This window comes from Heloderma suspectum, chromosome 5 (genome assembly GCF_057233095.1).
Source record: "Heloderma suspectum isolate Gila_16-S chromosome 5, 16-S_ref, whole genome shotgun sequence".
Lineage (NCBI taxonomy): Eukaryota > Metazoa > Chordata > Lepidosauria > Squamata > Helodermatidae > Heloderma > Heloderma suspectum.
The window spans coordinates 126,970,016-126,997,543 of record NC_139462.1 but is presented as its reverse complement, the minus strand read 5'-3'; the positions used below and the strand labels follow the sequence as shown (position 1 = coordinate 126,997,543).

The following is a 27,528-nucleotide window of genomic DNA, read 5'->3' as shown; positions in this document are numbered from 1 at the left end:
GAGAAATTGCAAAACATCCAAGAGTTACATCTCAGACTCTACAGGCCTCAGTTAGCATGTTAAATGTACAGTACAATTAGAAAAAGACTGAACAAGTATGGTTTGTTTGGAAGGGTTGCCAGGAGAAAGCCTCTTCTCTCTAAAAAGAACATGGCAGCACGGCTTAGGTTTGCACAGTTGCATCTGAACAAATCACAAGACTTCTGGAACAATGTCCTTTGGACAGACGATACCAAAGTGGAGATGTTTGGCCATAATGCACAGTGCCACGTTTGGCGAAAACCAGACACAGCATATCAGCACAAACATCTCATACCAACTGTCAAGCACGGTGGTGGAGGGGTGATGATTTGGGCATGTTTTGCAGCCACAGGACCTGGGCACCTTGCAGTCATTGAGTCGACCATGACCTCCTCTGTATACCAAAGTATTCTAGAGTCAAATGTGAGGCCATCTGTCCGACAGCTGAAGCTTGGCCGAAATTGGGTCATGCAACAGGACAATGATCCCAAGCACACCAGCAAATCTACAACAGAATGGCTGAAAAAGAAAAGGATCAAGGTGTTGCAATGGCCCAGTCAAAGTTCAGACCTCAACCCGATTGAAATGCTGTGGTGGGACCTTAAGAGAGCTGTGCATAAACAAATGCCCGCAAACCTCAATGAACTGAAGCAATGTTGTAAAGAAGAGTGGGCCAAAATTCCTCCACGATGATGTGAGAGACTGATAAAGTAATACAGAAAACGATTACTTCAAGTTATTGCTGCTAAAGGTGGTTCTACAAGCTATTGAATCATAAGGTGTACTTAAGTTTTTCACACATGGCTTCTTCATTTTGGCTTTATTTCTGTAAAATAAATAATGACACGGTGTAATATGTCATGTGTTGTTGTTCATCTGAGGTTATATTTACCTAATTTTAAGACCTGCTAAGGACCAGATGATTTTTATGTCCTGATACGTAAAACCATAGAACTCGAAGAGGGTGTACTTTCTTTTTCACATGACTGTATCTTAACAGATTTTTCCATCACACCCACCAACATTTTCTGCTCCCTCCCCCCATTTTTTGCTTATTGCTACTATTTTGCAGACTGAAGAAGATGTCTGGTGAACTCTAAAGTTGGCTCACTACTTTGCAATGCTTCTGTTACCCTGGTGTTACACTGTAAAAGTAGTGGCAACTCATTTCCCCAAAACAAGGAAAGAAAACTGAAGTGCCCAGAACTGTTATGTAGATATTTTACATAACTAAGTTTCAAATATTTCTCCAGCTCTGGTCAAAAACTAGAGTGGGTTGAGAGTTTGTCAGCAACATTTCTCAAAGCAGGCTGCATGCTCTATTAGCACCAATTACTTCTAGATCCTAGACATGAAGCCAAATTAGTATGTGCCATGGTTTTACTAGCTGTTTAAAGAGAAACATAGAAAGGACTTGATTTGAACTGCAGTCCCTGACCCTTGGTCTACAGACCTTTTTTTTTTCCTTAGCATTGACTGGGCAAGCTGTGAAGGGATTACAAGCATATGAGTATGTGCTTACCAACTCGCCTTGGTTTAGACCCGATGCCACCAGAGACATATTCCTCTTGCTGGTCAGAAGCGGACACTTTGAATTCCCTTTTCCGGCACTACGGTGTGCGGTGGGTGACAAGGGAGAGACTGGCCTTCCCTGTGCCTGGTGTCTTGGTGCACCTGGTCTACCTGTATCAGGTGTGGAAGCAGGAGAACCCCTTGCTGTCTCTTTGGCCAAACAGCTGGAAATTTGCTCTTCAGGCTTTGAGGAAGAGGTGGAATACCTGCCTGGAGTCTGATGCATGCTTTCGACAGTGGGGGAGAAGGTACCCAGATGGCTTTGTTTGCTTTCAGACCTCAACTTTGCTTTACTTCCTAGAAGAGGAGAAAAAATCTCCATCACTAATGCATTTCATTATATCACCTATATTTGTAACAGACAAAAGATACATCACAAAAGATAGTCACAGGGTTGTTGTGAGGAACAGAAGATGCCTGGTCTATAAACTTACACTTATTGTATGGCTTTAAGAACATGAAATATATAATGTAGAATTAGTTAACAATTTATACAGTTTGGGTAGCTAAGAAATGTTGAAGTATAAAGTTTGATCAAACAATAATTGCAAATATATTCAGTGTTATAGGCAGAGCTGTAAGAGGCTGCCCTGGAAGGAACCCAAGTATAACACAGTTTTTTCCAGATGGGAAAATGGGAACAGCAACAAAAGAAAAGCTGTGTGATACGACATGATCACTGCTGAGCACCCTCTCCAGCACTGTGGAGCCCATGTTGCTGCTTAGGATTTAGGGGAGCATGATGAAAACAGGCTGGGAGATCACTAGACCTCCCAGGTTTTTCAAGTGGTTTGGGGCTGTAAACATCTACCCTAGGTGCTCACATCCTTAGAAGACCTTAGAAGACATACTGAGAATAAAACTGCTCACCACTGTGCTGATTTAGATGCCAAATTTTGTACAGACACAAGATCTCCCAACCTGAGGGATGGTCAGTTTCAACTGTTGAGGCCTAAGGATGTGGACAAGGCAGTTGCAGCTCTTAGGGTGACCACCTCCCCCCTCTATCCTTTTCCATCTTGGCTGATTCAAAGTTGCTGGGCGGCAGTGGAGTGTGTGTGTGGTTGACTGAATGGATCTAGAACGGGTGAATACATCCTTGTGTGAGGGAGTGGTACCAACCATCCTTAAGATGGCAGTTGTGCAACCACTCCTGAAGACAACCACACTGGACCTAGAGATGTTAGACAAGTACCGCCTAGTTGCTAATACTGCCTTTTGGAGCAAGGTGCTTGGGAGTGTGGTAGAGACCCACCTCCAGGCACCCTTGGAAGACATCATATATCTAGATCCATTTCAGTCTGGGTTCAAAGCCTGGTTTTGGAAGTGTGGCACAGAACCAGCTATGCCCTGATCTGTGAGTGGAAGGGAGACCAGGCCAGATAGAGTGCCCCTCTCCTGTTTGCTCTCCCCTTCCTGGTGCTTTTCCACTGCCACTAGGTGGAAATCTTTCCTTTCCCCAGCGACCTCCACTAAACAACATTAAAACCTTCTAGGTCTCTTGTAAATATCTCTTCTTTTTATCTTTTGTTCATATTATCTTCGGTTACTCACCACTCTGGAATCTATTTAGATGTGGAGCAGTATACAAATGTTTCAAATAAATAAAAAAATAAATAGGTTTGGGGTTTGGCTTTTAGGCATGGCATTCGTAATACAACAAGAAAGAAGACCACAAGGTTTAAGAAACAACATTTTAAACATTTACTGAAAACGTATTATTATGAGAAACAAGGTTTTAAAATCTGAATGGTTATAATACACACACACACACACACACACAACCATAAGAGGAAAAGGGTAAGAAAATAACCAGGTAAACACATCCTGCTAATTCCTAACTAGACTGCATCCCTATTTTCCAAGTTTTTCTCAACAATATCTTAAGAGTTCTTAGCTTTCCCAAGCATACAGCTTTTTCCCAAAGCAGCTCTCCACTTTTCTTTCTCTTTCTAATTGTTCTTTCTTTCCAGCACTCCCCCTGAAAGAGCAGGTCTGTAGTCTGGGGGTGCGCCCAGATCCATCATTGTCACTGGAGGCCCAAGTGACTGCAGTAACAAGGAGTGCTTCTTACAAGTTTCAGCTGGTATACTAGCTATGGCAGTTCCAGATAGACTGGCTACAATGACCCACACACTGGTAATCTCGCATCTTGATTATTGTAATGCACTCTATGAGGATCTACCCTTATGCTTGTTCTGGAGGCTATAGCTAGTTCAGAATGTGGTGACCAGGCTGCTGACTAGCATGCCTCGCCACAAACATGTAACACCTTTGTGGAAAGATCTGCATCTTTGTTGGGAGATCTGCACTGGCTGCCAATTTGCTACTGGGCCAGGTTTAAGGTTTTGATATTGACTTTTAAAGACCTAAACAGCTTGGCACTAGGGTACCTGAGAGAAAGAGGGAAGTTTTATCGTGAATTCCTGTTCTCAGTATCTTCTGGAGGGCAGTCCACATAATCGGGTTAGCCCCAAAGTCTGGATGGCAGGCAGGGTCCAATCAAGATGATCCCCTCCAGGGTGAGAGGCCACCCTTTCCTCCCAGACCAGAACTGGAGGAGCTAAAGTAACCCCTCAACCTCTAATTCTAGGAATTCTTAGTCCTTTAACAACAGTAAACTTTAAACCTGGAATCATTTAACATTAAAATTAAACAATAAACAAATAAACAGGATGGGGAGGAACTACCCCATCATGTATAAGGTGAAGGGAAAAACTCCTAAGGCCAGGTTTGCACAATCACAGGGGAAATAACACAGTGTGGGTTGTTTCCCCCGCCCCTGCGGCTCGCACCGCATCAGGGGTTGCCATATCACCCGAACGCGGTGCGGGTGGCTTGTAACCCGCTCCACAACCCATGACTTGTTGTAGTGGTTGTGGGATGGGTTAGAAGCCACCCTTGCTGTGCTATGCACCAGGTTCAGGAGACATGGCAACCCCCAATGCAGCACAGGTAATTAGGTAAATGCCAGTTGCACGTGCAGGGGCAACAATCCATGCTGTGTTGTTTCCCCCACTGATCGTGCAAACCCAGCCTAAGAGAGGATCGCAATGCAGGAAAACGGATGGGTGGAATGCCCTCCAGAAAATACTGAGAACAGGAATTCATGGTAAGAAGCTTCCCTTTCTCCTGTATCTTCCCTGGAGGGCATTCCACATCACTGGGATGTAGAAAAGCAGTCCTATGGAAGGTCACTATGCAGTGACCACATCTGCTAAAAAAGAACCCTCTGCAGAACCCTTCTACCAAAGGCCGCATCTGCAGAAGCAGAGACATTAATCTCATAATGCCTGGAAAATGTATGCAGGGAAGCCTATGTTGCAGCTGTGCATGTTTCTTCCATAGAAATATTAGCCCTAAAGGTTGCTGTAGCAGCCACACACCTAAGAGAATGTGCCATAATCCCTGGAGGAGGTGACTTCCCCAGGACAGGTAGGCCAAGCCAAAGCAGTCCCTCAGCCTTCTAGAAATAATGGAGACTTTCTTTCCTAGAAAAGACTCTTGATGAGACACAAACAAGACATCAGTCTTCCTAATGTAAGCTCTCCTATCCAAATAGAACCTGAGCGCTCTCCTAGCATCTAATTTATGCCAAGCCTTTGCCTGTGGATGCACTGGCTTAGGGAAGAAGGAATGCAACACTATGTCTTGGGACCTACGGAACACTGACCTGACCCTAGGTAAAAAAAACAACAACAGCCAGATCAGTTTGCAAAACCACTTTATCCTGGTGAAGGAGACACAGTCGGTGCTCTGCTGACAGGGCCCTAACTCTTTGTGCTGTTTTGCTTGTTTATGTAAGCTTTTGTGGACATGTTGTCGATTTGAATCAGCATGTGGCATCCTATAATTCTGGCCTTGGAGACTTTGAGAGACAACTTCATGGCTCTCTGCTCCAGCAGATGGATGCTCTGTTGAGACACCCACAGTGACCAAGTCCCTCAACTGTCTGCTCTTCCCAATGAACCCTCAACCCAACAGACTGGCATCTGTGGTGACTATGGTTCTCTCTGGAATCTCCAGACTCACTCCCTTGGACAATCTTCCTGGAGTGAGCCACCAGGCCCATGAAGTCTTCAAAGACTGGGGAAGTGATATCCACTTCTGTGATTTCATTGCAATTGTATCCTGGATGAGTAGGAACAACTTTTGAAGACTGCTGGAGTGGAGATGGGACCGTTCCACAAGATCCTGATAGGAAACCACCAGGCCCAAGAAATGGGCTAGAAGCATGAGATCTGCTCCCTTTGTCACTGTCACCGAATGGATTGAATTCAGGATCTTGACATACCTCTCTGCTGTCAGGAACATGTGGAACCAGCACGTGCCCAGTGTCACCATCAGCTGCTCCAGTCTCTCAGATGGCTGTTCATATTCACTGTGAACCTACGTACTTCCAAACACTGTAGAGTTGCCCAGAAATATTCTTTCTCCTGCTCTTTGGATGGGGAACTGATGAAGATGTCATCCAAGTAAGGATAGGGAGAGACAGCATGCTACCTCAAGTGAGCCACCAGAGCCACCAGAACCCTGGTGAACACCCTTGGGGCTGATATCAATCTGAATGGCAGAACTTTGTACTGGAAGATGACAGTAAATGAATCTCAGAAATTGCCTGTGGTTGGCTTCGACTGCCACATATAAGTAACTTTCTGAGAGGTCCAACAATGCAATAAAACTGTTCTGCTGGATGGTCTCTACAATACAGTGCAGATTCTCCATGCTGAAATGCTTCTGAAGAAGAAATGTTGAGCCACTTTTGATGCAGAATGGCTTGAATGTCTCCATTCTTCTTGGACATTAAGAAAAACATAGAATAGACCCCAAAACACCATTAAACTGAGGGAACAGGCTCTATGGCTCTGATGTCTAACAGGTATTTGATGGCTTTCAGCATGGCTACTTGCTTTGCTGAATTGTGCGACCTCGTGGAAGGAATTAGCCTGTCTTGAGGCTTCCTGAAAGAAATCTTGGAGAGTGGGAAAGGGTAAAGGATCCTTTCCTTCCTGAGGAACCATCCCAGTATAGTGCAGGGAAGGAAGCTTTTTAACCTCATAACATGCATCACCTCAACCTTAATCCTCTCTTCAGGTTGAAGCTATTAGGGGTTGAAGCAGGCCAGTTAACTCTTTTCTCCCCCACGCACCCATTTCTATTTTTTCCCTCAGCTGCCCCTTCAACATTCTGTACATCCTGGAAGCTCACAAGAAAAAATCTTCTTCTTTTATGAACTTGCATACTTCTTAATCCACAGAGTATACAGAAAGCACCTTACATTTGGGTGGCCCCATTTCACTTCCAATGTTATAGATACTCAACCCCCTATGTTCACTATTAGAGGGAATAATATTGCTATTGAGTTGTACCCAATGCAGTCTTCCTGGGATGCCTTGGGTGTAAAGTTTTGCTTGGCTGCTTAACATCCTGCCCTGCTTGCGGCAGTTCCTATCTTCAAGTTACCCCTTTCATTTAAGACATGAATTTTTATGCAATATGAAGACCTGGGAGTTTAGTACACCTCTTCGATTTGATCAACTGGTTGTAAGGACAGGCCTGCATAACCTCTGACGCATCAAACTGAACACAGCTTATCAACCACATATATCAGTCCCCCATGGTTCAATAACCTTATTTTTTTGTTGCTTGCCTGTGACTGGAAAAACAGTGAGTGCTGTCAACCACCTGGTAGGTCACAATATATAGCGGTGGGCTGCATTCAGGTTGGTGAGTCACACAAAAGACTGTTGTAGGGCAATTCAAAATAACCAGGGCACTTGGTAAGAATGGGAATGAAGGAGCATGGAAAGTCTATGAAGAAGTATTGCTCTCTGAAGATATATACATCCTATGAGTTGAGTTCATAAACCTTCAGGAAATTTGAGGATCTCTCAATGGATTAGAAATGTTTATTTTGGTTGGGCTTATTGATCCCTGACTAAAGATGTTATATTCATTCAAGTTCATGCATCACTAGAAATTTAATTATTTTTGTACTACAATATATTGGCCGATTAACTTCATAGGATCAGACGTTAGGTAACATTTTGTATTGGTGTGTGAATCAACATCATCATTATCATGATGCACTGGAATTCCTGTCAAGGTCTTTTGAGAAGTCAGATGAGGTTAACTCAACAATCACTCATGAAAAATTGTTACACACCATAACCAAATTTGAAAGGTGCCACAATGGCAACTTTGTCCTTTGTGCCAGCAGGAATATTAGAAACACAGCGATGAGCACACTCTCTGAAATCACTGGCTCTGAATTCCTATGGTGGGGTAGGCAAGGTTTTTAGGGCCGTGTCCAATTTGAGAAACTGTCCTGGGCACCAACCACAAAATTGCTGCCATGGGAGGCATGGTTAGTCACAAAGGACCAATAACTGGCCCAAAAGACTGAGTACAAGGCAGAGCCCCAACATACTAAACAACTCTTTTGAACCTACACTTTTCACCACCAACAAAAACCTATTTCACAGCAATCCAAACTGCTGGTAAGAAAATGTGTTAATTAAAAAAACAAGTGGGAGGCCTAGGGCATGTTGGTGGGTGCCAAAAAAGGTGTTCAGGGCACATACATTATCTACTCGTTGTATGGGATCCCAGTCCCCTTTGGCAGTCAGCTCATTAAGGTGACAGTCACTCTGAAATTCCTGAAAGGTTTTGGCTGCCTGAAAACTGTGGGCCATCTTGCCCACTTGACATGACTCCTTTCTCCCTCATAGAGGCAGCTTTATATTGTTCTGCTGGTGTTTTACAACTGGTTCCCCTGCAGGAATCCCAGGAGTACCTTTAACCTGAAACCTGGTGGAGATCAGAATTGCTCTGTTCCCCTTGTCCACCCTTCTCCAGATGGCTCTAATGATGCTTACTAGCCACATCCCTTGTCTGCTATGTTATCAAAAGATGTAAGCACTTGGGATCATGCTACAGCAAAGTATTGTAATGTTGTTTCAAGAAAGGGACTTGTTTCTGTGGTTGATATGGTAACTAAGCTGATCTTGCCTGCCCAGAGACACAGTTTGAGCAAGCTGAAAAGAAAAGTCTTGCATGAGTCTCACTTCTGAGGGTAGCATTTATAAGCACACCTGGTTACAATATCAAAAGAACAGCACCCCCTGCAAGGCTAAGGTTGCTTCTTGGCTTTATCTAGCTTGAAAAAAAAGTTAATCTGATACAGTGTCACAACAATGCAGTGACTGAAATGCATTTTAAAACCACTGCCATAGCAACAGAGCTCAAGCTTAATATGCACAAATTCCACTGCAACAATGCAAAATTAATTCAGTAACTCATTAGTGGTGGAATGTACAGCATAGCATTATCGTGCACAGGTTTGTTTTTAGATTGAAATTATGAGGATAAAAAGACCAGAAGAGGAAAAGAAAATTGGCTTGTTCCTCATCAGTGAATAGTGGGTACCTTAGAGTAGGTTACTCATCCCACCTGCTCCAGAAGCAAGACTAAGAAAATATTTTAAATGCTGTCTCTTCTGGTGAGAAGACCCCACACACCCCACACCCCGTTTCAGTTCATATTACAGCCCAGACAGTAAAACATGCAGACAGACAGACACACACACACACACATACACACGGACCATGAGAAGAAGACACAGTAAATCATTCCTATAATAAAAAAAGGAAGGGGAGAGGGTAGAACAGCAAGTCACCTACAGAACTCAAACTGAACCTAACTCAATGCTTTGCGAGCCAGAACAAGTCACTCCTAATCTATCCTATGAGCAGCAAACACATTTGAAGGGGGGGAGCTGGATATGCTTCCACCCAGTGTTGGGAGAGGTAGCCCTCAGTAATCTGCAGATGCACGGGTGAGTGCCCAACAAGTTTGAACCTGGGCCACCAAAATGCTCCTCTCATGCAGCCTCCCACCCTCGAGTCATTACCTAACAGAAGCTCACTTTCTGCTCCCTCAACGGCATCTAGTAACTCTGTATGTGTACTCGTGTGGTTCAGCATCTCTGCTGGGCTTCAGTAGCTTATGAATTTTAGAATGAAAATAACATAATATTTTATAATAGAAAATAGGCACAGGATTACTTCAAGTTATTTGTTTACAGGTGGGAAAGGATTCTGGATTTTCAGCTAGCCTTCTTGGGAAAAATTTAAAAGCACTGCCCTCCTCACCCTTTGCTGATCTTGTCTGTCCTCCAGTGAAATCAACTTCCTTTCCAGGTACTGGACATGCTTCAGGAGCAACACTCTGGTTTCCCTGCTTGAGAACTGCTTCAAGAATAGCCATCTTCTGCTGGAGCTTCTTTAAGTTGTTTTGCATGGCATCTCTTTGCTGCACATAGAAGAAAATGGAACACGGGATTTGCGTGTGAACACTGAACAGAGTATCACTGCATGTCATGTGTGGTTAGACAGGTGGCTAGAGGGAACAAGGCCTTTTAAGCTGTGGCACTCTTTCTCTCTCCAGGGAGGTTTGCCGGGGAACTATGCTGCATTTCCTTAGTTATTGTAAACCACCAGGGAAATTTTGAATTGAATAGAAATGGCTAACGGGCTTAAAAAGGGTTACTCCTCCCTAGCTCCAGCAGGCAGGACAATTCTAATTATGCTTACTTGATCCTCTCAAGTGGAAAGAGCTTCTCACACAGCCAAGAAAAATCTCAGAAGACAATAAAACCACGCAACTCTACTCATAACTGTGGCTGACAATGCAGAGCTATAAAAAACAGTACAGGGAAGGATGACGGGGCGGATAGAAGGTTATCCTCAGCACTCAAATTATTCTGACTCACAGCCCTAGGAGTCAGAGGACTCTCCCAGCCTGACCACAAGCAATGAGATATCCATATCTGGGTGGGTAGGATGCGCTCCACCCCCTGAAGTGAACTAATGCATTGTAAGTTCAACATTTCTTTCTCCTTCAGCGGAGGTGGATATCCTAGCATCAGATGTCCAGAAACATTATCATCCCTGAACAGGTAACCTGCTGCCTCTGAAATCAAGTTTGAACTACCTGTTGAAGTACCTGCTTCTCCACAGAGGGAGAGGTGTCCAACTTGTAATGGCAAGACAAAGGTAGACACAGAAGACCATCTGTGTGTGTCAGCTAAAGGTACAATAGAAACTGAACTCAGGTGCTCAAAGGGTGGCCTAGTAGTGCCTGCAGTGGAGATCCCAAGTACCTCGTTGAGATCCAAGTGGTGGTTGGTGGAAACCTTCTTGGAGGCAAATAAAGAATCCACCACCCTTCCCTTGTAGCCTAGGTACTGAAAGACTTGCTCAGCCTCCAGACAAAGAAGTGCAATGCAGATCTGAATGGAATACTGGTTCCTGGTTCAACGGATCAGATGTGATATGAAGATGCCATGGTTGTCCCTGTGACAGGCTTTCAGATTAAAAAAACAGGCCCGTTGAGGCCAATTGGGTACCACTAGAAGTGTGGGGGGTACTTGTGGCCCTCCAGATGTTTTGGTTTACCACTCACAAGCTGGCACAGCCAACAATGAGGGGAGCTGTAGGTCAAAACATCTGGAGAGTCGCACATTGCCTACCCCACACAAATTACCTCTTCTACACTAATTGTTCTGACAACCCTGGCAAGGAAAGCAGTCTGTGGAAACACATATAGAAGTTGCCTCAACCAAGATGGCAGAAGGGGGTCCCTGGCTTATGCCACCTCAGACTGGAATCTGCTCACTGTGAAACTGACTGAAGAAGCAAACACATCCACTACAGTAACCCACAAGACTAATCAGTTCAGGTTTCATTCTCGCTTATCTACATCCTGCTGACTCAGCCAGCCAGCCTTGGTGTTTAAGACCTCCCACACACGGTCTGCCAACAGGGATCTTAGATTTCCCTTTGCCTAAAGAGAAGAACTGCTTCCAGCAGGAGCAAAACAGACCTTGTGGCCTTCCATCAATTCATGTGGGCCTTTACTGTATGTTATCCATCTGGTCTTGCACATCCTTCCCTCTGCAAGAAGCTTTGACGAGCCAACTGGATTGCCTAGAGTTCCAACCAACTGATGAGACTGGCTTTGGTCCTGGATCATTTAACCTGCTCTGGAAGCCCCTTGCAGCACACTCAACTTAGAATCATAAAATAGTAGGGTTGGAAGGGGCCTATATGACCATCGAGTCCAACCTCCTGCTCAGTGCAGGAATCTAAGTCAAAGCATCCCTGCCAGATGCCCAGTTTCATCTTGAACGCCTCCAGTGTGGGAGAGCCCACTACTTTCCTAGGTAATTGGTTCCATTGTCGTATTGTTCTAACAGTCAGGACGTTTTTCCTGACGTTCAGCCAGAATCTGGCTTCCTGTCACTTGAGCCCATTCTTCCGTGTCCTGCACTCTGAGATGATCAAGAAGAGATCCTGGCCTTCCTCTCTGTGATAACCTTTCAAGTACTTGAAGAGCGCTATCCTATCTCCCCTCAGTCTTCTCTTCTCAAGGCTAAACATGCCCAGTTCTTTCAGTCTCTCCTCATACGGCTCTGTTTCCAGTCCCCTGATCATCTTTGTTGCCCTCCTCTGAACCCTCTCCAGCTTGTCTGCATCCTTCTCAAAGTGTGGTGCCCAGAACTGGACACAGTACTCAAGACGAGGCTTAACCAGTGCTGAGTAGAGGGAAACTAGTACTTCATGTGATTTGGAAGCTATGATTCTATTAATGCAACCCAAAATAGCATTTGCCTTTTTTGCAGCAACATCACATTGTTGGGTCATATTTAGCTTGCAATTGACAACAATTCCAAGATCCTTCTCGTTTGTAGTATTGTTGAGCCAAGTATCCCCCATTTTGTGCATTTGGTTTCTTTTTCCTAGGTGCAGAACTTGGCATTTATCCCTGTTAAAATTCATTTGGTTGTTTTCTGCCCAGCGCTCCAGCCTATCAAGATGACTTTGAATTTTGTTTCTGTCTTCCAGGGTATTAGTTATCCTGCCTAATTTTGTGTCATCTGCAAATCTGATAAGCATTCCCTGCACCTCCTCCTCCAAGTAATTAATAAAAATGTTGAAGAGCACTGGGCCCAGGACAGAGCCCTGCGGTACCCCACTTATCAAACTTGTATTTGTGGTGACCTGATGAACTGATTTAGGGCCTTCAAGTTCAGTACAGCTCTGCCATTCCTGTTCTGTTTTGGGGGAACCTAGAGGAGCAAGCAGGTACTGTAGCAATGTTCTTGCAATGATACTAATCTTATGGCTTGGATGTCCAGCATATGCTGGATGGCCTAAAGGACCATGATGTTTGCTGGCTTTCTGTGACCTTGGGGGTGTAAGAAATTTGTCTAGATCAGATAAAAATTTCTCATGACAATAATCCTCTCTACTTATCTGATGTACCCATTCAACTGTGGAAGAGTACTTCCATGCTTGATAAAACAGCTGAAGCCTCCCTCCCACAAGTTGGATAGCTCAATCAAAATGTGGACACAGTGTGCAGCAGCTGTGAAAAGCAGAATTCTATGCTAGGAATCATTAGGAAAGAGAATGAAAATAAAACTGCCTATTCTGTAATATCTTTATACAAATCTGCAGTGCCCTGAGGTTTAATTAGCCCATGGTGGGTTGTCATGTCATCCAATGTCATGTCAGAGTCCATCTTATCCAGCTGCTCCTTTTCTACATCATGGATTGTGTTTACCTTACTAATCCAATCTGCTCTAAAAGTGACAAAGGGTTACAGTTCAACAATGCTCCCGGTAAGGCAGCTTGTTCCAGTCTTCTACTGGCCTTCCAAAAAGTCTCCTCTCTCCAGATCCTAATTTCCCTTGCTGAAGGTTGTCTGCATTAGTCCTTCACAGCCACATCTGAAAGTGCAGAATTTCATACCTGTGTAGTAAGGATCTCACTCTGGGAGGATAATCCTGATGAATCCCCCAGGTGGCTAGCTTCGCTGTCGTAGCCTAGGGTTTCTTCACCTTCAAAAGACCAAAAACATTTCACATACAGTAAATTGGAGAGCACAGAGAGACAATTCCCAAGTGGAGCCCATGCCCAACACACCCCAGGAAGAAATGTGGAAAGCTTTGCTGAAAGAGCAACAAGAAAGGATGGGGAAGGTTATGAAACTACAGAGCCCCAACCTTTCCTGCAAAATAAAAACTTGGACTAATTGGATAAGCCATGAAAACTGCAGAAATATTCCCAATTTCTACATGCCAGGAATGAATGTTCAGATAACTGGGAATATTCAATGCTAGGCAATGACAACAAGGCCAAGCAAAGTATGAAAATATATTGGCAGTAAAATCTCAGAAGGTAGGGGACTGCACAACTTCAAAAATAGAAGAAATGACTCTTCAATTCTCTCTCTGGTGGTAGAAAAATTAAGCAAACTTGCTTCATTTGCATATTTTATTTAGATCTTAAGAATCTGTTCTCCCTAGAAAATATATGTATTTCCTTATGAGCAGCTTGAACCACTGAGGGCTTCATTTTACTAAACAGTCACCTCTTGAGAAACTACCACCTGCTTTAGAAAGACTGTTTCAGCAGGGACTCAGAGAACCAGTTGTTCCCACTGTTACCATGGAGTTTTTATCTCAACCTCTAAGTAATGGCAACCTAAGCATCAATAGGTCTAAATCCTTTTTAAAGCCACTGGTCAACACTATATCTGATAGCAATGAATTTCACTGCTTATATTATGTACTGTGTTTATATACAAGTCCATAAACTAAATCCATCAACATTCCTCAGTAGAAACTGCGGGTATATACTTGCTCATTTGAGTAATATATAACCTCTAAGAAAAGGATATGTTGCACTCTTGCTATAGGCTATTTTAGAGCTAATTCATGCTTTATGCAGCATTACAAGTAAATTGGTGTCTGCTGCAGTAAATATGCAAAATATTTGGGGATGTGCATCCTCCCACTATAGTCAGGAAACACAGAGGGTATACGCAATAGCTCAGGGTACACCTACTCTCAGAGGAAAAAAACGAACATCTCCTTTTCATTTAGCATTTGAAATGCAAGAGGAAAGCTTTCAAGGGAGACAGGACTCTTCCTGGACATTCAAAAAAGTTAGCATCCTTAGGTATTTCTGTGTCTGGGCATGCAGATGTAGGCTTTCTCATAAAACATACTGCACCATAGAAACATCTTTACCCTAACTAAGCTGGTGAGGCAAAAGAGAGAGATTTCAAGTTGCAGATAAGTGTTTTAAAATAAAATAAAATCATAACAGCAATCACAGCTTTGTACCTAAATTGGATTCTGAATTCATATATTCTTGCTGTTCATCTTGCAAATGACCAACATCTCTGGAGACACTACCCATGGGTTGAGGGTCTTTTTTATTCCTGCTGAGACTTGCCAGCTTTTCTCTGGAACTAAGAGCTAAAGTTAAGTGTCTTGAGTCATGAGGTTTGCTGCTAGAGTCCCCAGATGCATGTGACTGGGAGGAAAACAAATTTACAGAGCACTCCGATTCCTGGCTTGGAGAGACATCCCCAACCTTGCATTTGAGGTTACTTATGCTGCTACTCTTCCATGCTAGCATCTCTGTTGATGGATCCTTTTCTTTCATTGGTTGTGATGGTGTGCTTGCTGATTTACCACATATCAGTGCCTGAAAGCACGGCAACTCTTCATCTTCACTGGAATCTTCCTCTTCTGAAGATGGCAGCTTCCGCACCACTTTCTGGCATGCTGAAAAATGGCCTTTACTCTTCAATGTGGAACTGCTTCTGTTGTTGCTGTCCAGATCTCTCCCAAGGAGGGGCTGTTTATCTGCTTCAGCAGACATGGCTAAGGTATCTTTCCTGTCCATTTCCCAAAGGTTAGGCGAGCCCTCTTTGTTTTTGATGGAAGGGCCCAGCAAGCCCTCTGGTGTCTCCGATAACAGCTCAAAACCACAGGACTCCTCCTCAGTGAACTGTTCCGCATTCTCTCCAGGAACCAGGCACTTAGGAGCACCTGGGCTGGAGAGATCCATTGCTTTTCCTATGCCACTATTCAGTTGCTTTTGTTCCATGCTGCTTTTATTTTCATTACGGACATAGCTAAATTCAGGAAGTGGTGACTGACAAATTACAGGACTTGTCTGCATCAGTTCTGGCTTAGAGTGTAACACCAGCCCTTTGTTTTCAGTGCCTTCCAGTCCTGCTTGTTGAAAGTTGCATGCACTGGAACTTGTCTTATTAACGAAGGTTAAACTGGTGTCTTGGAAGCTGCTATTTCTCCCAACACCTGGCATGCTACTACTGCTGCCGACATTTGGGCTTGCAGTTCCCCCCTCTATTTGTGGAGATTCTCTTTTTTCAACTGGTGGCTCTTGACTTTGCACCTGACTTACATCCTCTACATTCTTGGTGGCTGACTGCACTAGCATGGATGGCTGATCTGGGGATGGAACTTGTGAGGAAAGCTGAAGATGCTCAGTTCTATCCTTATGCTCAGGGAAATGGGAGGAGCCAGATGCCAGTCTTTGGACAGAGATTACTTTATTCACCTCGCAGACAATAGCTTCTCTCCTCTTCTCACAAATCCCGTCCATGTTTTGACTTGATTTCTTCAAACAGTCAACCTTGCTGTTTTCCATCCTGCCAACACTCAACTCCCGTTGAATTTCTGCAGCAGATTCCTTCCCTGGTCGTTGATGCAGCAAAAATGACTGGCGTTTGCAGCATCTGAATATCTTCCGCATGAAGCCTGTATCTAGTTCACTATCATCAGTTTCTGGGTTCAACTCCAAAGTCCCTGTAGCTTTATTATCTGTTTCAGGGTGCGTACAGATTTCTGTCACAACATCTGTGCAAAATGCATCACCCTCTGATGTCAGGGTACACAATGCATTCTTCTCAGGTTGATGTGCTACTAGAAACTGCTTGTCCTCAGAATTGGTTTGCTCCACCTCTGTAGGATGAAACTTCAGGAGTGAACAAGTGTTTTGGGAGTTTACATTGGGAACAACGCAACAAGGACTGTGCCCCTGTGAGGTTTGTTCAATCCTCAGAAGATTTTTTACAATTCCCATCCCACAAGGAGAGGTTGCTGGGTTGATACAAGCCTTACTTGCATCACCTTCCATGCCCATCAGGCTGGTATCTGACAACGAAATGCCCTTTTGCAGCCCGCCCTGCAACACATTGGGCTCATCTTCTTCTATGAAGGGAGATGGCACATTCCCTACTCGAGACCACCTTCGCTTCTTTTCTCCCTCATCCTCTCGTTTCCTTTCTCTCTTTGCTGGTTCACTTCTCCTCCAGGCTTCTTCTGTGAGCAACTGAAGCCTCCTGCTCTGCCTGACTTGCATCTGGCCTGTTCCCAGTTCCCTTGGCTCCTTGTCATCTACCTTTATCTTGGGATCCTCAGGGAACCTGGAACATCTCTCTCTCACCATCTGCAGTGCACCAAGTGGCCTGTTTAATAGTTTACTTCTCTTGCTCAAGGAGTTACCTTTCTTCTTCAGATTTTTCAGGTTTGATTCTGGAAATTCATGGCACCTGCTCTGAGGTTGCTCACTTGCATCAGCTTTCAAAACGGACACCCCTTCCATGACAAGTACCGCTGACAACTCAGCTTCTTTTTGATCTGCTACAGGTCTGTCATCTATAAGAGCAAGGGCTTGGTTGCATGCTTCCAAAGGAGAATTTTCATCTCCACCAGGCCTCTTAGTACTTTCTGTCACATCCTGCCCTCTGACGAAGTCATTGGCCTTCCTCTTTCTCGTTAAGGTTTTTCTTATGTGTGTATCACAGGATTTTGTATTCAAAGCAATGCCTTCCTCTGCTTGGAATTGGATTGTTTCCCTCTCATTCCAAAGGAGGTTTGACTTGCGTTCCCTCTTGTATGTTCTCCCAAATATTTTATCTTCAATTTTCGAGGCAACTGGTTTGGACAAAAGTCTGTCTCCTTCACACCCCACTGTGAGTTCCCATTGGTCTTCCATCTGCTCAGTCTTCTGGGAGACACAAGAATCTGCATCTGACAAATATGGGTCCAGATCCTGATTCACCTCCTCAGTGAGAACATCCTGCAGGGAGCCAGGGGAAAGGACCTCCTTGCTTTTAGAAAACCACTCATTGACTTTCTGGATGCTCCGCTTCAGTCTCTTCTTAGGGACTTGACTCAAAGGACTGTCAGGTGTAGTCTGGGAATGCAGCAGCTGTTCCTCATCTTCACACAGGTTTTGTGCACTTTCAACAGGCAATACAATGCCAGCCCTTTCTGTGCCATTACCTGCCTGTTGATCTGCAGAGGGCTTTGTAGCTTCACCAACAAGCTGCAACATACTGAGTAAAGAGCAAGAATCATCCTCACGTATGGAACTGGAGTCAGGTTTCCTGGCATGTTTAGCCATGAAAAGATCTGGAAAAGACAAACTCTGACTCCTCTCCACAGCCACATTCTCAACGGCTTCAGCGTTCTCAGGGCTGGCTCGAGTGCCTTCTGGGCTTCCTAGTCCTTCTTCCAAGTAACCATATGCACCTGAAAAGAGAAGACCTTAAAAATGAGATTGGCTTATCTCTAGTTTTTCCTTCCTTTCCTGCTTGTTTCCCAGAAATTCTATTCACAGTTGCCCTACCCTAACCCAAAGAGGTTTCTTTGACAAGTAAGCTGTGATCAGGGGATGGTGCTTCTAAGCATGCTTATAAGTGAGCAGCTCTAGAATAATTCTACCGGCTAAGAGTACTGTTGGCTCCACAGTATTCAGTTCACAAATAGCAGTCCTTGGCACCAGAGCCCTTTATTCTTTTCCTCTTTTTTTTTTTTGGCTGTTCAAGTATACATCCCCCACTTTAATGTAAGTCCTTTACTATACCAGCAGGCTGGTTCAGAAACCAAAAATTCCTGGGGAGAGCAATCCTATGGCCCCTAGACAGAGTCTGGGGGCCATAGGATATTTCAGATTCCTGAATCCAAGGCCAGAAACAGTGCTCCAACCTCAGATGCAAGGAGTCTGAGCTCCCCGCTCCCTTGCAGCAGGCGCAGAGAGAACTGCACCAGCTGCCTCTACGAGCTCGCAAACGTGAGCTTGGAAAGGATGGAAAGGATGGAAAGGGGGAGGGTTTGTGGGCAGGGAGGGGAGGAGAGCTGGGCAGCTGGCTTACAAAGAACGCTCCAGCTGCAGCAGCCTCCTTCCCTCCCTCTCCGCAGAGCCCCAGCTAGATGAGCGAAATCATCTGTCTAGTGAAAATGCAGGGCGAGAGGAGCGCAAAGGTGACGATCACCTCTGTGCTCCTCCTGCCCTGCATATGATGCCCATTAGCCCCTGAGTTTGGAGGCTGACAAACATCCCCACAGGCTTGCACCCTAAGTCAAATAAAGATTAATGGAAATGTATAAAGCACTTTTCTGAATGGTATGGAGTGCTTTAGAACTGGAAAAAAGCAGTATCTGCTACCACGGGCATAATTATGGAAAGATAGGTCTAGCATTACACTCTTACTCTTTTAAAATCTCTGCGTTGCTGCTAGGTTTTATGCTAGTTGTACTTTTATACTGCAGTATTAATGTTTTTATATTTTATATTGTTTTTATGCTGTACTTGTGATTTTAACTTTTGTGAATTGCCCAGGGAGCTTTGGCTATTGGGTGGGATAGAAATGTAATAAATGAATACACACATACATTAACACTGTCCACATGGATATAGGTATAAAAGCTTAGAAATCAAATAGGGCTTAAGTGGCGTTTTCAAGACTAAAATTTTATTTAGTGGTAGGTTCTACTGCCATTAAACAATTTTCCCCCTTCAAATGCTGACTAAGAAAAAGGAGAGAATATAAATAATCATATTCCATATATTTTCAATCAGAGTATCTGGTATGAATGGTCAAAGTACATATAACATTAAACACACTATTTTATTTTAAAAAGGTAGACTTATACTGACCACATTTTGAAGGAAAAAGCTGCTGTGTGGGGCCTTGATCTGGGCCTCCTGCCAGTTTCCTAACAAAAATTCCCCCTCCCAGTGGTTGTTTGCCCTCGAAGGTACTATTACTGCAAACAGCATTTTCAGGGGCAAATAGCAGCCGGGGGGGGGGGGGGTTATCTGGTGGGAAACTGCTGTGAAGCCCCAGTCAGGATCAAAGTCTAGATAAGGGTCCCACATACCTGCTTTTCCTTCAAAATAAAAAAGGCCAGCTTAAGCACCCTTTTAGGGAAAAAATGCTTAAAATAACATGCTGTTTGGCCCTAAAATTTACACATCATAAAACAGAACAACTCTTGAGGCCCATTTTATGATAGGTAGAAATTAGAACTGCAGGCTTTACTTGATGTGATGAATTGATTTAACCAATTTTTAAAAGCAGGTAGCAAATCCTTTTCCAAAGCAACAAGCACCCATGTTTAAAATTGTTGTTCAGTCGTTAAGTCGTGTCCGACTCTTCGTGACCCCATGGACGCCAGGCCTTCCTGTCCTCCGCTCTCTCCCGGAGTGTGCTCAAGTTCATATTCATTGCATCCTCTGCCATCCCCTTCTCCTTTTGCCTTCAGTCTTTCCCAGCATCACGGTCTTTTCCAATGAGTTCTCTCTTCGCATTAGGTGGCCAAAATATTTGAGCTTCAGCTTCAGTATCTGTCCTTCCAATGAGCACTCAGGGTTGATTTCCTTTACGATTGACTGATTTGACCTCCTTGCAGTCCAGGAGACTCGTAAGAGTCTTCTCCAGCACCACAGTTTGAAAGCATCAATTCGTTGGTGCTCAGCCTTCCTTATAGTCCAGCTCTCACAGCCATACATTACTACTGGGAAAACCATAGCTTTGATTATACGAACCCTTGTCAGCAAGGTGATGTCTCTGCTTACTATGCTGTCTAGGTTTGCCATAGCTTTCCTCCCAAGGAGCAAGCGTCTTTTAATTTCATGGCTACAGTCACCGTCTGTGGTGATCTTGGAGCCCAAGAAAATAAAATCTGTCACAGCTTCCATTTCTTCCCCTTCTATATGCCAGGAAATGATGGGGACAGATGCCATGATCTTAGTTTTTTTAATGTTGAGTTTCAAACCAGCTTTTGCACTCTCCACTTTCACCCTCAACAAGAGGCTCTTTCGATCTTCTTCGCTTTCTGCCATTAGGGTGGTATTGTCTACATATCTGAGGTTGTTGATAATTCTCCCGGCAATCTTAATTCCGACCTCTGATTCATCCAACCCGGCGTTTCTCATGATGTACTCTGCATATAAATTAAATAAGCAGGGCGACCACATACAGCCTTGTCGTACTCCTTTCCCAATTTTGAACCAATTGGTTGTTCCATGTCTGGTTCTTACTGTTGCTTCTTGACCCTCGTACAGGTTTCTCAGGAGACAGGTAAGGTGGTCTGGTACTCCCATCACTTTAAGAATTTGCCACAGTTTGTTGTGATCCACACAATCAAAGGCTTTAGCGTAGTCAATGAAGCAGAAATAGACGTTTTTCTGGAATTCTCTTGCTTTCTCCATGATCCAGAGAATGTTGGCAATTTGATCTCTAGTTCCTTTGCCCCTTTGAAACCCAGCTTGTACTTCCGGTAGTTCTTGGTTCGCATACTGCTGAAACGTAGCTTGTAGGATTTTGAGCATAAACTTGCTGGCATGTGAAATGAGCACAATTGTACGGTAGTTTGAACGCTCTTTGGCATTGCCCTTCTTTGGAATTGGAATGTAAACTGACCTTTTCCAGTCTTGAGGCCACTGCTGAGTGTTCCAAATTTGTTGGCATATTGAGTGCAGCACTTTAACAGCATCATCTTTTAGGATTTTAAATAACTCAGCTGGAATACTGTCACCTCCACTAGCTTTGTTGTTAGTAATGCTTCCTAAGGCCCACTTGACTTCACTCTCTAGGATGTTCAGCTCAGGTTCAGTGAATGCACTATCATGGCTATCAGGGACATTCAGATCTTTCCTGTATAGTTCTTCTGTGTATTCTTTCCACCTCTTCTTAATCTCATCTGCTTCTGTTAGGTCCCTGCCTTCTTTGTCCTTTATCATGCCAGTCTTTGCACAAAACATTCCCTTGATATCTCCGATTTTCTTGAAAAGATCTCTAATCTTTCCCATTCTATTGTTTTCCTCGATTTCTTTGCATTGTTCATTTAAGAAGGCCTTCTTGTCTCTCCTTGCTATTCTCTGGAAATCTGCATTCAGTTGGATAGATCTTCCCCTTTCTCCCTTGCTTTTCGCTTCCCTTCTTTCCTCAGCTACTTGTAAAGCCTCCTCAGACAGCCACTTGGCTTTCTTGCATTTCTTTTTCTTTGGGATGGATTTCGTTGCTGCCTCCTGAACAATGTTACGGACCTCCACCCATAGTTCCTCAGGCACTCTGTCTATCAGGTCTAATCCCTTAGATCTATTCATCACCTCCACTGTATATTCATGAGGGATATGATTTAGGTCATACCTGAACGGCTTAGTGGTTTTCCCTACGTTCTTCTATTTAAGCTGAAATTTTGCAACAAGAAGCTCCTGATCTGAGCCACAGTCAGCTCCAGGTCTTGTTTTTACTGACTGTATAGAGCTTCTCCATCTTTGGCTGCAAAGGACATAATCAATCTGATTTCGATATTGACCATCTGGTGATGTCCATGTGTAGAGTCGCCTCTTGTGCTGTTGGAAAAGAGTGTTTGCTATGATCAGCGTGTTCTCTTGGCAAAACTCTATTAGCCTTTGTCCTGCTTCATTTTGCACACCAAGGCCATGCTTGCCTGTTATCCAGGTGATTTCTTGACTTCCTACTTTAGCATTCCAATCCCCTATGATGAAGAGGACATCTTTTTTTGGTGTTAGTTCTAGAAGGTGTTGTAGGTCTTTATAGAACCGATCAACCTCAGCTTCTTCGGCCTGAGTGGTTGAAGACTTGAATTCATAAACTTGAATTACTGTGATGTTGAATGGTTTGCCTTGGATTCGTACTGAGATCATTCTATCGTTTTTGAGATTGTACCCCAGTACTGCTTTTCCCACCCTTTTGTTGACTATGGGTGCTACTCCATTTCTTCTCAGGGATTCTTGCCCACAGTAGTAGATATAATGGTCACCTGAATTAAATTCGCCCATGCTTGTCCATTTTAGTTCGTTGATTCCCAAGATGTCGATGTTCAATCTTGCCATCTCATGTTTGACCACCTCCAGCTTACCTTGATTCATTGAACTGACATTCCAGGTTCCTAAACAATATTGTTCTTTACAGCATCGGGCTTTCTTTTCACCATCAGACAAATCCACAGCTGTGTCCTTTCGGCTTTGGCCCAGCCACTTCACTCTTTCTGGTGCTACTTGGAAATTCCCTCTGCTCTTCCCCAGTAGTATATTGGACACCTTTCGACCTGAGGGGCTCATCTTCCAGCATCATATCTTTTAGCCTTGTGATACGTTCCATGGGGTTTTCTTGGCAAGAATACTGGAATGGGTTGCCATTTCCTTCTCCAGTGGACCACATTTTGTCAGAACTCTCCGCCATGACCTGTCCGTCTTGGGTGGCCCTGCATGGCATGGCTTCACTGAGTTACGCAAGCCCCTTCGCCACAACAAGGCACTGATATCAAAGGCAAACTGCCACCTTTGTTAAAGATGCTCCAAAAACGCATCTCTTCAAACACTTGTAATATAATTGATCAACTAACAGGAGTGGGCAAGTTGTGGCTTTCCAGGTGTTTTAGCCTACAACTCCCATCAGTCCTAGCCAGCATAGCAAATGTGAGGGATGATGGGAGTTATAGGCCAAAACATCTGGAAGGCCTTCAGTTGCCCACCCCTAAACTAAAAGATCATATGACAAGAATCTAATGAACCATATGATTAGTTCCTAAAGATGGGGGAGAAATAATTTGGTTTGTATTTTAACACGAACCAACTTAATTTGCACTTCCCAAACTAATAAAAGTACTGAAACGCAATTATCCTTTGGTTTTCTCACTTCTCTGAATTTTGCAACACAGTTCTCTGATAAAAAAACGTGTACAAAAATGCATACACTAGGGGGAAATGCATATATTTGGGGAAAGCATTCACAAAAAATAATATATTAGAGGAAATTGCATATAAAAATGCATATGAATTTTGTGTGGATTTTAGAAAAAACAAAGCTCATAGAAAATGAAACAGACAGATTCATCCACCCTACTAATTCCATATGCCCAAAGAGGCTTTCAGCATATGTGTTCAAAACAGAAGCCACCTCTCCTATTCACTCTATGCATCATGGCAACAGATTTTGAAACTGAGGGGATTCCATTTACAATGAACTGGGCTGGAATAAGGGTTTGCTGATCAAGTATACCTAAATAGCTTTTTGTATTTGATCCTTCATCAGCTGGCACCCCTATTAATAAGCGTGGATCTAAAAAAGTAACAGACTAGCAAAATTTGCTTTACGTCAGTAATGAACTTATCCACCCACCCAAGACTGTAACACTGTTCAGTGCTTCAACATATCATAAAAAATAGACCTAGGAAAAGTGTGTTAGCCCAGTTCCAAAAGATCCAAGTGAACTAACTAGCTAGAGTTGTGAACAAGCCTGGTTAATACCAGGGTGTTTGGATTCCTGTATTAAGTGTCCCATCGTCCCAACTTCCATCTGGAGAGAAATCCTCATACCTAAGATATTTAATGATGCCCAGTCTTCAGCACTTGACTCAGGAAGTTCCATATGACAAGGGTTTAGGCTTTGATTCTTGGCACACCCTTCACCAACTTGAGACAAAGAATTACTTCCAAAACCCGCACTGTGGAGAAGAGTGAAACAAGGTGATTCAGGTGATCAAAGGATTAACTATCTGTCAGCCTCTTAAAATCAGGCTCAACACTGAATCCTACTCAGAAGACTAAATGAAACCAGAGACGTTCCTGGAGTATTGGTATATCACTTCCATCTATTGCTGGGAACTATAGCACACATATAGGAAGTGGAAGGCCACGCAACAAAGGAAGAGTACAGGCAGGTAGCACAGAATTGCAGGGATGGCGTCAGGAAGGCTAAAGTTGAGAACGAGCTGAGGTTAGCGAGGGATGCTAAAAGCAACAAAAAGGCTTTCTTCAGATATGTGCACAGTAAAATACAGAGGAAAGAAATGGTGGTTCAGCTATTCAATGAGGATGGCAAAATGATAACAGATGACAAAGAAAAGGCAGAAGTGCTCAATTCCTGCTTCGGCTCAGTCCTCTCCCAAAAGAGGGTCTATGACCCCCCTGGCAAAGGCGAAGTACAGGCTGAAGGGGCAGGACTACAGCTTGAGATCGACAGGCACATGGTCAAGGAATACCTAATTATTTTGAATGAGTTCAAATCCCAGGGCTAGATGAACTGCATTCTTGAGCAGGGGTCCCCAACCCTCGGATCGGTACCAGTCCGTGGCCTGTCAGCAACTGGGCCGCAGAGGTGTGTGAAACCCCCTCAGCTTGGGTCTGTGGGGGGGGGAGGCGATCCGTCCCCCCTCGCCGGACCCGGCCGGGTCCCCTCCGCAGCGAGTCCGCAGAGCTGCCAGCTGGCCGCTGGCAGACTCCCGGCTGCTGGTAAATCTACATAAATCTTTACGTAGCTGATTAATGCAAAGAATAGGGATGCAAATGGAGTCTGCTAGCGGACGCCATTTGTGTCCCAGTGGCCAGAAGTCCGCCAGCGGAACCCCCCACCCCAGTCCATGGAAAAATTGGACCGGTCCCTGGCGCCAAAAAGGCTGGGGACCGCTCTTCTAGAGTAATAAAGGAACTGGCAGAACAACTCTCAGAACCACTGTCTATTCTCTTGCAGAAATCATGGAGGACGGGTGAAGTGCCAGATGACTGGAGGAGGGCTAATGCTGTCCCTATCTTCAAAAAGGGGAAAAAGGAGGAACCTGGGAACTACAGACCAGTCAGTCTGACATCAGTCCCTGGGAACATTCTGGAGCAGAGTATAAAGCAATGCATCTGTAAGCCCCTTGAGAACAATGCAGTGATTACTCGAAGCCAACATGGATTTGTCAAGAACAAATGCTGCCAGACAAATCTGATCTCGTTTTTTGATCAGGTAACATCCCTTGTGGGCTGTGGGAATACTGTGGACATAATATACCTCGACTTCAGCAAAGCTTTCGACAAAGTGCCCCATGACATCCTGATTACCAAACTAGCTAAAATTGGGTGAGATTAAACAACTATCAGGTGGATCCACAGTTGGCTACAGAATCAGACTCAAAGACTGCTTATCAATTGGATCATCTCAAACTGGGGAGAGGTAACGAGCGGGGTACCGCAAGGCTCAGTCCTGGGCCCAGTGCTCTTCAACATTTTTAATGACTTGGAGGAGGTGGTGCTGGACATGCTGATCAAAATTGCAGATGACACAAAGTTGAGTGGGATAGGTAATACCCTGGAAGGCAGAAACAAAATTCAAAGTGATCTTGATAGGCTGGAGCGCTGGGCAGAAAACAACAGAATGACATTTAACAGGGATAAATGCCAAGTTCTGCACCTAGGAAAAAGAAACCAAATGCAGTTATAAGATGGGGGCTACTCGGCTCAACAATACTACAAGCGAGAAGGATCTTGGAATTGTTGATCACAAGCTGAATATGAGCCAACAATGTGATGTGGCTGCAAAAAAGGCAAATGCTATTTTCGGCTGCATTAATAGAAGTATAGCTTCCAAATCCTGTTAAGTACTAGTTCCCCTCTACTCAGCACTGGTTAGGCCTCATCTGGACTACTGTGTCCAGTTCTGGGCACCACACTTTAAGAAGGATGCAGACAAACTGGAGAGGGTTCAGAGGAGGGCAAAGAAGATGATCAGGGGAATGGAAACAAAGCCATATGAGGAGAGACTGAAAGAAATGGGCAAGTTTAGCCTTGAGAAGAGAAGACTCTTCAAGTATTTGAAAGGTTGTCACAGAGAGGAAGGCCAGGATCTTTTCCCCATCATCCCAGAGTGCAGGACACGGAAGAATGGGCTCAAGTTACAGGAAGCCAGATTCCGGCTGAACATCAGGAAAAATGTCCTGACTGTTAGAGCAATACGACAATGGAACCAATGAGCTAGGGTGGTGGTGGGCTCTCCCACACTGGAGGCATTCAAGATGAAGCTGGACAGCCACCTGTCAGGGATACTTTGATTTGGATTCCTGCATTGAGAGGGGGTTGGACTCGATGGTCTTATAGGCCCCTTCCAACCCTCCTATTCTGTGATTCTTTGATCCTTTATATTTTGCCTTCCCTTTCCCACAATGACTGTAAAGAGCTCTTCAAGAGACAAGCAGCTGATGGCAAAGCATACAACTCTGCACACTTGGTCCTCCTTCACTGTATTAGCAGCCCTAAATACATGTCCATTTGTGGTCTTTTTTTTTTCACCATAAATCATGTTGGAGATGATACTATCTGTAGAACACTTAGTCTAATAAGGCCACATAATGTGTCACAAGAGCCTTACTCCAGAGTATTCCTGTACCGATGCAGGAAAAAAAACAGAGTGCTGAAATCCCTTGGTTTACGGGAAATCTCAGGAAAACCTAACTCAGTGATTATGGCATGAACTTTCATAAGTGATAGACTGATTCACTGGAAATTTCGAGAGGACAAGTAGTACAGTGTCATACTCCAGGGCTCTAAACTGAATTGGAAACTCTGAATAAGTATATAGATAAACAGATCATAGATATCTGCTTTGCTTACCATATCACACTGATTACTTTTAAGTCAAGAGTACACACAGTCCTACCTATGTCCTACCCTGATCTCTAAGATTGACCGAAGAAGCCCCCTGTTGAGGACATCACCTACGCACCAATTTAATTTTGGTTAAATCTTGTAAAAATCCTCAAGGACAGATAGACCTGATTGAAATATAAACTGTGTTGTTGTTACAAGCATGAGCCTCAGGCTGATGCACAATTTGTTAACAAGTCAGTATATCGAACCAGGACAATATCCCATCTTGTTAACTATGATTTAAGTAAGCTACCATTTCCCAACTTCTGATGCAGCAATAAACTGTGGTTTATTTCTAAACAGGAATGGAAACTTTAAATCTTT

The 27,528-nt window shown here is 44.0% G+C and overlaps 1 protein-coding gene across 11 annotated transcripts in view; it reads right to left on the bottom strand.

Moving 5' to 3' along the window:
• BRCA1 (BRCA1 DNA repair associated) overlaps positions 1–27,528 on the bottom strand; it is a 70,919-nt gene that overhangs the window by 17,879 nt on the left and 25,512 nt on the right. For 9 of the 11 annotated variants that reach the window (XR_014792209.1, XM_084857251.1, XM_084857255.1 and 6 more), the window contains 5 exons: positions 24,118–24,245; positions 14,789–18,016; positions 13,410–13,498; positions 9,747–9,906; positions 1,544–1,890 (listed from right to left, as the gene is read on the bottom strand). Coding sequence is in view for 10 of the 11 variants with exons in the window: in XM_084857251.1 (XP_084713377.1) it covers positions 1,544–1,890; positions 9,747–9,906; positions 13,410–13,498; positions 14,789–18,016; positions 24,118–24,245 (3,952 nt within the window). In the remaining variant the exon portion in view is untranslated. The remainder of the gene's footprint in view (positions 1–1,543; positions 1,891–9,746; positions 9,907–13,409; positions 13,499–14,788; positions 18,017–24,117; positions 24,246–27,528) is intronic. The other 2 variants (XM_084857258.1, XM_084857250.1) reach the window with 1 other exon arrangement.